Source organism: Pithys albifrons, chromosome Z (genome assembly GCF_047495875.1).
Source record: "Pithys albifrons albifrons isolate INPA30051 chromosome Z, PitAlb_v1, whole genome shotgun sequence".
Taxonomy (NCBI): domain Eukaryota; kingdom Metazoa; phylum Chordata; class Aves; order Passeriformes; family Thamnophilidae; genus Pithys; species Pithys albifrons.
In genome coordinates, this window is record NC_092497.1 from 26,775,951 (window position 1) to 26,787,330 (window position 11,380).

At 36.4% G+C, this 11,380-nt stretch overlaps 1 protein-coding gene across 1 annotated transcript in view; it reads left to right on the top strand.

The window, feature by feature from the left end:
- ANKRD31 (ankyrin repeat domain 31) overlaps positions 1-10,285 on the top strand; it is a 59,434-nt gene extending 49,149 nt beyond the window's left edge. The window contains exon 24 of the mRNA XM_071581537.1: positions 8,774-10,285. Within this exon, the coding sequence (XP_071437638.1) occupies positions 8,774-8,919 (146 nt within the window). The 3' untranslated portion in view covers positions 8,920-10,285. The remainder of the gene's footprint in view (positions 1-8,773) is intronic.
- Positions 10,286-11,380: the final 1,095 nt, after the last annotated feature.

Below are 11,380 nucleotides of genomic sequence, written 5' to 3' on the forward strand. Positions count from 1 at the left end.
CAGGTCCATCTGCCACAGCCGAGCGAGCTTGGACAGTGACAGTGAAGTCCTCGGGACTGTCACAGCACCCAGTACTAACTGGGGCTGACCCTGCTGAGCATCCGAGATCTGACGGGATGGGATGGCAGGGAGGCATTGAACTGCCAGAGGACGGTCCCCACTGAGACTCAGACTCAGGACCTTGGGATTCGGAGTCCGTAGTGCTCTCCATTACACCACGGGATGGCCTATTTTTTTTTTTTTTAAATAGAAGGGAATAGACTTAGTAAAAGCCAGGGCAGAATATTTGGAGGGAGATGGTCTTTAAAGTTACAGAAACCAAAGTGTGTAGTAGATTGTTTTCAAATTTAGATACAAAACCCCCCCAGACTGAACTGCCCTTTGATATGAACTGAAAAGTAGCACACATTATGGCTCATAGGAGTTATGTTTCTCTGCTGAACAAATTAATAGCCACATTCTAGTTTTCTCAAATACAGCTGCTAGTTCTGCTTACCAAAATAATAGTCTTGTATCATGTGTAGTGCTTGCCACCCTGTTACCTGAGTGCTCAGGCCTGTGTGGGAATGTTTATAGCAAGAGTGTAGAGTAATTTTGTAGCAAAAGTAACCATTAACAGGCAGCGGAGATGATGCAAAATTGAAGTTTCATAATATACTAAAAAATAATAAATTGGAAATTTACAGAAATGTTGTTTCCTATATAGATTTTTGTTTATACTTACTATAATTACCCTGTTAATGGAGGGGGAAAAGCTGCTTACAATGCAGTATAAGCCTTAAAAAATTTAACCGCCATCTCAGTTTTGATATCTCTGCCTTCTGGACCCCAAATTTTTTGCATCCAGTTCTGAGGAGGAGCTTTTAATGTTTCCTAGTCTGACTAAAAATATTTTTTAAAGCAAACAGTGAAATGCAAACTCTTACTTATTAATAAAATCCCTTTACAATCAACTGTCTCAGGGTTAGTATTTTACTGAGGATCTTAAATGTATAGATGGATTTGCTGCATTGGTTTACCCTCTACCTTTTCTTTCCAAAGAATTGGTCATATACGCAATGCCATTTTTGCTTTACTTCATGCTAAATAAAATCTGAATGTAAGGCCCAGATATATAAATTCGCTTTAACCTAGTTTACTTTCTGGGCTTTTCTGGAAAATGGTAGGAAAGTAATTAATTTCAGTCTTCTTGTTTGTGCACCAGTAAGTAGTGATGCTGAAACTGCTGACTTAACAGGAGAATATATAAATCCATGCAAATTACTCCAATAGAACAAAACCAAGCTATTAAGTATTTGAGTGTCCTCCTACATAGATGCAAAATTGAACTCCTGGAAAATATTACATGTGCATATTTGCAAGATACTTCCTCTAGACCTGAAACTGTAAACTTCTCAGAAGAGGGATCTCATATACATCTAAGATACTGCTTTGCAACAATCCAAACAACAAATCCAGCCCATTGTACTATGACTTCCCAGCAGTATGTTTAAAGATCCCTGTAATTATAATGTAAAGCAATGGGATCTGTTCTTGAAACTTGCAATGTATTTTGTGCTGCATAGTACTCCAGTTCAGAACCCCAACTTCTGCTTGGGCTCAGACAGTTCTGTCAGAAATTACTTTCACTGGAAAACTCTACTATTCTTGTCTTCATGTTTTTGGAGGAAAGCTGAAAAAGATAATGAACATCATTTAGTGATTGAAAAATCAACACATAAACTGAGAACCCCAAGTTTATTTTTTCTAACAAAACAGTGTGGCTTAAAGGAATTTAATTCAATATGTCTTAATTTTTTTTGATTGATTATTATTGAAGTAGTAGCTTATTATACTATCAATAATAGTGATAATGTGGATGAGTAGAAGTACTTGAAAAGTTTTAAAAAAAACACCCAGGAAGCAAAGCACACATAAACAAAAACAAACCCCTGACATCTAATATGTATGTTTTCCTCCTTAGCTATAGTAGAATATTCATCAACTACACTATGTCCCCACTTGTGTGACTGTAATAGGTAGATAAACCATATACTCTTTATATTTTGTACTTCAGAGGCAAAGTGAGATTACAGACAAGTACTTTCACCCATAATATTTTTTAATCTCAGAGGTATTTTGAGGTGCAACTATTACACTGTTTTCTCTTTTTTATGGGTTGCAGACAAAATTTTTTAAGTTATCTTCCAGTACTGTAAAGTTCCAGGTAGTTGCTCTAGGTACTTACGTACTTTACCAAGAAGCACACAGTTCTGTCTGGAGAATTTACAACGCTGTAGTTTCCAGTAACTTTGCATACCATGACTGACGTATAGGCTTCCTTCATCTGCACACTTCCTCTCCAAAATCCTCTACCTGCTGTTGTTTGACTGCCAGCAGGGGAGAAGGTAGAATGTCACATGACTGACTCCGTTGAACTATGTGCCTAGCAAGAGCCAAACAGACATCACTTTTTAGATGGCCAAAACTGGGGAGGTTGGGAAGGAAACAGCTATTAGGGACTACATGTCAGGGAAGCCAATTCTAAGGAGTTCATGTCTATATTTCTTATCTGTGAGTCAGGTTTTTCTGAAACTAGCAAATCACTTCAGAAGTAACAAAGTGACAGATGTGATTGCACAGAATCATAAGCTAATATAGGTCCAGTGGGACCTCTGGAGGTCTTTAGCCCAGCCTGTTCAAAGCATGACCAGGTTTCCAAGTTAGATGAGGATGACCAGTCAAATTCTGAATATTTTCAAGGATGGATATTCTGCAACATACTTATATGCTCATGGTGATTCTTTTTCCCCATGGATGTAGATGGAATCTTGCTTGTTAAAACTTGTAACCATTGCCTCTTTTTGTTTGATACAGAAACCATGTTTCCTCAAGAAGCCTGTCTAGGAGTACATAAAAAGACTTGTAGTCAGGTGCTTTGAACAGTGGCTTTCTGGCTTTTTTACTCTGCGAAACAAGTTGTATAACTAATCCTTTGATAGCTGTCCCATCTTCTTTATTCATCAGCTGCACTATAACATTTTCATCTGCTTTGGTGGTCCTGTAGAGACTCAGAGAAGACTCAGACAAACAGAACTGTTGTAGATAAACTTCCTGGAGCCCACTTATCTTTTCTTCTCTTACTTAAGAAAGCAGTAAATGAAAGGCAGTGTGATACACAGCAAGCTTCAAGAGGCTCTGTTTTCAGCTGCTGCTTTGCTTGAAACAGAGAGGAGAGACTTTTTTGACACCACACTGGTAACGTGAAATGAAAGCATTTGGGAGACTACCTGATGATTTTACCTCGGTGAACGTTCAGATTATACCACACTTCTATCTTATTTTTTTCAGGAGTGACTTTTAATGAAGTTATGACAAAGCTTCTAAACAAAACAATTCACTCTTTAAATCACCACATGATAATAGCCTAGGAGAAGGCTCTGTCAGTTGTTCTGAGGCTGTACATAAAACTCAATAAATGAGTTACAGCCATTGTAGATTTTGCCAGTGCATGAAAAACATGAGCTGTTGGTTTTTCTATCACATGGTTATTCTTACCTGGACAGAAGCTTGATTTATGCTTTACCTTCCGTTTCTTTCAATCAGCATCTCAGTCTGCTATAAACAGCAAGAATTATAAAGTGTTGTGGTTTTAATTACCCAAGTTTAGCCCTAGAACCGCTTCTTATGCACTATCTTGTCACATTAAATTCAGGTTTTCTAAAATGGTTGGAAATAATTTTAGAGAAGCATTTTCCTTCTGAATGATTTTACTAGTGAATCATTGTATAATCAAGTCTACAACAATAAATCAAGTGTAAGAAAGAAACATATGCTGGAAACCTGCACCCTGATCGTCATGCCAAGAAATAGTCTCTTAGGAATCATTTTAAAGCAATCTTTGTGCGTGCTAATGAAAGGTACTAGTATACACATTTGTTGTTGTTGGACTCATAACTTGATATTTAAATAGAGTGATTGTCTTAACTGAGAAACTGAAAGGCCATCTGGACAATTGTGTAAAAATATTTCTGTGAGAAAAATGGAATCAGCTGTTTTGTTTTATTTTAAAAGTAGCTATTTTATTTCTTTATAAATTCAGTCTTGAATATAGAATCTTCTATGGAAAGCTGTAGACATTTCCCAGTTGGTATTTGCAACTATGTCAATTATACCTCTCTCGCCTTTTGAGGAAAAAAATCGTGTTATGTCCATATCAAGGAAGGTAAGAACCACGGAGATTTAAATTGTTATCTTGTTTCTCTGAGAAGTTACTGAAACAGTGGTGGATATCTGGAATAAGTCGGCAGACTTGACTTTGCCACACAGTTAAGTGAAAAACTTAATACAGCAATTCAAGGTCCTTGAAGAATAATTCAAAACTTGTCATGTGCAAAGTGTTTTTAACTGGATATACCCAAGGATACCTGGGAGAAGACATAAACCAATTACTGTATAAGATTGTGAGGTAGGCAAAAGATAAAAGGAAAAGAATGTATTTGTATTACCTGGGCAATGATTTAAAGGAGGCTATAAAGTAATATTACTACTATTATACGATTTTCAGACATTTAGAAACAGTAAAAGTATATCTCTTGAAAAAGTGTAACATCTCTGAATCCTTTTATGGCAATAGTACCTTCTACCACATGAAACATAAAATAATTAGAGATTTCAGCATAAACCTTGAAACAGATGCTTTAGAGTAAAAGGTGTGAATACTTGAATTTTAATCATACCTTCAAGTTCTTTCACCATGCAGATAACAGAGTGCAAGAAGAAAGGCCACTATTATGGAATGTTTTGAAAGAAGAATGATTCCAAACACACATTTTTTCTGCTTTATGACATTGGTTTTGCCAATCTCACTGGAGGACAAAGAGGAAAAATAAACTTCTGAGGAATATTATCCTTTATTGAGTGGAGAGGAAATGTTTCTTTCTCAAAGCCATTATTTTATCTGGAATGGAATGGAATGGAATAATGAATTGTGGAAGCCTGAATAAAATTTTACATTATCACTATACAAATTCCAGTTACAGGGAAACGATGAACTGAACATACAGATCATCCACAGTGACCCATGTCTGATATGTAAAGGAAAGATATGTAGGCTAAGGTACTATGGGAAGGTGCTCTACATCCTTCTGGCACTGTTATAGCTGTTCCATGAATTATCTGGTCATTAAGGTCCATTAGGTAGCTTCCGAACTGAAATGATTTATTTATTACAATGATGCTATAAATATCCTTTAACTTTTTCCAAAGGTTTATAATTACCAATTCAAAAAACATGGTGAGCATAATTTAGGGTTTCTTGACAAATTAATTCTTGGGGAAAAGGTACTTTCAGGATTGGGATAGGGATGGGCAAAGAGGATCACAGTGCAATTAGCAAAATCCCTGCTGGTCTGTATCTTGTAGTCGATAGACACCACCTCAGCTTCAGGTGTCTGAGTGATATGGTTGATCTGATTGTTAGAAAAAGCTCACTATTTACTGACTGGTTTGTAAGGACAGACCTTGGACACCAGCATTTACAGGAGGGAGAAAAGAATTGATATCTATATCATGTGAAGTGAATGAAGAACTGTGGAGATACCTGAAGAAGAACAAAAGCATTCACAGGGGGAAAATATTAAATTACTGAGAAAACATTGTATTTTGTTTGTGAAAGGTCTAGTCTTACAATGTCAATCCATCCACATGCATCTCTATTTCCAAAATACCAGGTCTGGATCAGCAGAAAGACAATTTATTTTCAAAATTGTCACTAGCATGGGCAGAATTCTTGTGCCTCAGTTCAGCACCAACCTTTTTTTGAAGAGTCAGAGGGTCCAAAAAAGTTGTTTATATGAATTGCTAGCTGTCATTCCCAAGGCCTTATTTGGTCAGAATAAACAATCCCTGTTGGGACTCTTAGATTGTGACTGGTTTTCGCTAAGTTCTTGAGTGTGGATAGGGCCCAAGAAACTTGAAAGCACTTAAGACAGATTTTTGTTCTATAAATATTCCCTTGTGGCCCTCTAGATCAAATGCTGTCACCTTTAAGTGTGTTGTTCTTAGATCTTCTCTTTGCTTACGCATCTGTAGACCATGTCTAGACTAGCTGTGCTGCACCAGATCCTTTTGAGCCAGAAGAATAAAATGTCCTGTGACTTTGCCAGATACTGCAAATGAATTCATCTTTCCCTTAGATGCTGTAATACCATTACTTGTTTTAGAGAAGTATTTAAACTGGATTTATTGATGCCTGTAGATTGAATCAAATATGTTGCTTAAACTGCAAGAGCATTTAAATTCCTTTTACAGATAATTTATACAAATGAAATAGTTATAAAATGCTTAAACATGCCTCTGGATAGTCCCAGCATTGGGCTAAGGAAGATACTGGTGGGATTTTTAAGATCTGGTCTTTCATGAAGTGTTACAATGATCAGAAAATGGTAACTCTGCACTGAAGTGATAGTCTTTGCTGACTGACCTTTATACTACTGAGATTATGGCCTGATATTCATATGGTTTCAACATTGATGGGAATTATCCTTAAAAACAATTTTCAGATTCTAAGCAGCCACAGAGAACAAGGGTTTGCAGAGATGCAACAAAATGGAATCACAAGTTGAAAACATTTAGAATAGTTTCAAAAGTGTTAGACGAAAATAGATAACTTCAGAGACACAAAAGCTGTTGATAAGCAGGATGACAAAACTACAAAGAGACAACATGTGCTTGCCCCATAGTGATGCAGAAAAAAGCTCATTCTCACATTGATACTTCATCTTATAGTTCATGAAGGTGACAAAAAAACTGAGACCACCTAACAGACAGCAAGGGTAGGAAATACCCTGCCTGTGTGTGTCTTCATTTACTAAGTTTTCCTCTAGCTGGGGCACTGAGTTTTATATTAGCAGTAGAGCAACATTTCTTGGCTACTTACAACCTATAAGTTGCCAGTCCTTTTTAAGGGTCTGAGAGTTACAGTCAGCAAAATGGAGGAAGAAAGAATCAAAGTGGGTATTAGAAGATTAAAAATAGTAGGAAAGGGGGAGAGAAAGGGGAGAAAAAATGGAGAAAACAAAATGGAAGGAACATTAATCATCTGTGTCAGAATGTAGAGGAAGAGATACAGGGACTAAAATACTGATTCATTTCTACTGAGGAAAAATATTGTCAATGGATGTAGAAATTTTGGTATCAAACATTGATGTCAGAACCAAGAAAGGCAGCTTTGGGATATATAATTTACTGTGGTTTTCCTAGCTGTAGACTGTTTCCCAAAGTACTGAAAAGCAGAGGTAATAGAGATTAGATATTTTAATTATTCACTCAGGTAAAGTGTTTATGGTAGAATACTGATATTTAATCTATAAAATTTTAATCCTATAGGTAAAACATAAATTTGACACAAAAGAATCAACAAAGAAAGCTGTCAGCTGCTAAAAAAAGTTACTTCAATAGATTTATTTGGTCACATCTCTCTAACACTTTCATACTAAAGAATTTTTAGTAACTTAAATCATTGCAGTCCAGAGTATTCCCAAAGTAAGAAAGGAATGTCTTGTCTCCAATTATGATCTCCCAAAACAAAATGATAAATTAACTTCAGGCTTTGCTAAGAATTTTCCCTTTGCTTGTATACAAAATGTAGATATTTTAGAACAAAAAAGCTGTTTTTCAACAAACGAAACCAGACTGAAGTCATGCCTGCTGTGTCACTGTTAGACTCAGCATTAATGGCAATGTTTCATCTCAGTTGCTGCCAGTTTCTTTTATTATAAAGAAAAAATCCCAGGCATACTTTTAAGATAATTTTTACCTGAGGTTGTCCTTAAAACTATTTAGTGATTTTTCTCTCCAAGCATTCCTGTTTGTGTCCTTTAAAAGATCACTTCTGGATGAGTGTATAAGTTGTTCAGTGAATACATTTTGCTTTTTAGAAGTGGTGTAGGTAACACAAATGGAAAACTGTGATAACAGAAAAAGACACTCTTGGGGTGGTACATGATAGCCCAGAAGTAAGTACAAGCTAAATGGCCAACTGATGTCACTTCAAACATGCTTTCTCTGCACTTTGACAAGGATTTATCTTGATTAACCTAATATTCCTAAATAACGTATTGTGTTTTGCTTATTGAGACACTTGAATGTTGTGTGGACGCTGTTTTTGTTATGGCTTGTTTGGTATTGTTGGTGGGTTTGAAAACAGAAGCCTGCCCTACTTGCATGACAGTTCAGTTTCTGTACTGACAAAAGTGCCTTAAATTTATTCATTGCAATAGTTAATTCAATCCAGCAGATATTTAAATATTGCAAATACCCATTATTCAGTCCTGCAGTTTCTTCTGTACAGGTGTATGCCTTCCTTTTTATATAGTGCTTTCATGACTGGATGGTATTCTTTGTGTGATTCTTTAATTTTAGGGAAATACACTAAGCGTGCCTCTTTGTAGACATAATATGTGAAATTCCATCAGTACAGAAGAACAACTGCATTTTCCTGTTATATAACTGGAAATGTCTGGAACAGGTAACTTTTCAGTCTGGGCACCAGAAAGTAGTATGCTCCTTGTCTCACTGAAGGCTAGGTGTGAGTGAGAGATACTGGTAAGATGTCCTGAGTCCTTCCCCGCAAGATTCCTAGGATATGTTCCAGATTCCTAGGGATCACTAATGTTTACATGGTTGTAACAAACAAGAAACAACAGTATTTTCTTTCTAGAAAATAATGAGAGCAATCACTTTCCATTACTCCCATATATACTGTGTAATCCTTTGCTTTCATTTTCAACAGGCTCTTCTGTCCAGTTTAACTCAGTGGAAAGTCATTTTCTGCAATTCCGTAAGACAGTACTGGTATGTAAAGAGGAGTTTCTACCATGCACTGTAATGGAAAAGCACTGGAATTTCTACAAAGGATGTGAAGATTTTGGATTCTAAAACTTCTTGAATACTAACATTTTTTTTCCTTCATCATCACTTAGAAGTAAATATTTGGGCTTTTTGAACTAAGTGCTTTGTTACTGTCATTTTGATAAATCATTTGCCCAGCACTTGGAATGGATGGAAAGATTGATTAAGTGAGGAACAGGGGAGTACTTAGTAGCAGGTAAGGATAACTGTCAATATTTAATTTTTTGCTGAAAAATGAAGAAATTGGGAAGTAAAGATTGTTAAGACTCTGGTACTTGTTGTGAATTATATTCCAGGTTGATAACTTGTATGGAATTCAGGTTTTAATTTAAGATTTAAGTAACTGTCCATGTTTGATGGGGCAGCACAGAACTAAACAGATATCAACACCCTCCCACACCTGAACCTGGAACTGCTCTGTCTGAGCAGGTGCTATCAGAAATGGGAGTACGTTTGTGTAATAACATAAACTGTAGGTTAGGCAACAAATCAAGATGGGCAGCTTTGAAAATCACCAGCAGGTTTGCTTTGTGTGGCATGGATGTAACATTTGAGACGAGGGGCAGGTGCTGGGAGAGGTTAAAACAGAAATTTCGGCCATTGGAAGTGCTCAGGAAAACTCCATTCCTGTTCCAGCCAAGTCTTTCTGAAAGGCACAAAACATGCTGGCATATGGCGAGAAATGCAGTTAGCCTGTTTGTGGAACATGATTTTTTCCATTTAACAACATCTGAGATACTCATTCCAAATGGTGGAGGATTTCTGTTTGGTTTAATTTTACAATATGTGAATCTGCTTTAGCAAATTATTTATAACATGTTTGACTGTCATGGGAATTATCTGCATTCAAATACCATTCTTGCTCTTTCATTCTCTGGATTATAAGAGATGAAATGATAGTACCTGCTACTCCTAACTCTGGTGAATGGGATGAGAAGCATCTCCTGTCAATACATAACAACATCAGTGAGCTATTTGGAGTGTGAAGAGCTCTTCTGCAGAGATTTGATTAGTGACTTAAAGAGAAGTTGGTTTATGAAAGAGAGAGGGTTCTGATGTACAGGCTGCTAATACTGTGCTGTAGGATACATGAGCAATCATAGCCTGGTGGGCTGTAAGAATAAAGACATGGAAATGGCCTGGAAGTCCAAAAAGGTAACAGCTACTGAGTGACAGATATTTGTAGAGGTCAGTTTCCAAAGAGAAAATTGTGTGGTCTCACAACTGCAGCAGCAGAACAAATTTGAAGACATTTTTGAAGGAAATGTTCATTCAAATACAGAACTTTCACTGAAAAGTAGAAAATATTTGACTGTTAAAATGACCTCTGATTGCATATTTGTTTGACTTTTTTCTTTGTTGCAAGATGTCTAATAAAATTAATGTACAAAACCTGTAAGTATTTGACAATAGTATTTTGGTCCATTATATTAACATGATTGCATATCCTAAGGCAATCCTAAGATAGTGACAGAAAAGTGAATTTATTCAAGCTGAGCAAAGAGGTAAAAATGCAAAGTGTTACATGAAAACTGCTGCCTTTTTGTAATGCCATATGTAAACGTAAGCTACTGGAGGGGTTTCTCCAATTTTTATATTGTATATAAGCATCCTGAGAAAGGCATTAGCTTGACAACATTTGTTTTAATATGATTAACAAATGCAGGATTTTGCTCCCCAAATCTTAAAATTGTGAATATTCCCTATTCTCCCTCTTGGAATCTTTTTTCTTAGTGTGAAGATCCATTAAGAGATGGGAAAAACTTACCCCATCATGTTTTCTCTGTTTAAGTTTACACTTTTTAAGTGTACTTTTGCATAAAAATATAAGCAGTTATGGGTCAAAGATAGTCAGCTATTAGTGATCCAAAGTGAAGCAGAGTAATAAAGCTTTTGCTCATAAGTGGTGAACAGATAGTCACTCTTCGCAGCCGCTCCTTCTGCTTTCATGATTCAGTTCTTTTTATTTAGTAACCCTCTTCTCCATTCCTAGGTTGTGAGTTAGCACTTACTTTGCATGGTGCAGACTAAAGTAAAAAGGATGTAAAATGAAAATAATAATACAACACACCCCCCATGGCATTATGATGCTTTTAATATTCAGATGGGGAATAAAAGGAGAAAGAGATGATGCTGTGAACAAAAGCTACAATTTCAGATTCTTATTTCCACAGATTTATTTTTTACTAAAATAGAGTCAAAATCATTGAGGAGATTAATTCCAGTTGGGAAGAATGTAAGACTCAAAAAAAAAATGAGAGTGAGGAGGAAGATAAATAGCTGGAAGACACACAGTGCAACACAAGATCCACAGATTTTAAGGCCAGCGGGGACCAATGTGATAAGCTGGCCTCCTGAGTAACACAGGGCAGAGGTTAAGAAGCTCTGTAAGCAAGGGAAGCACATGGGAAAGAGAAAAGAAATAAAGACACAGGTGCAGACAGAGCTAAATTCATGCAATCCAGACGATCAGCACAAAACATTTGCA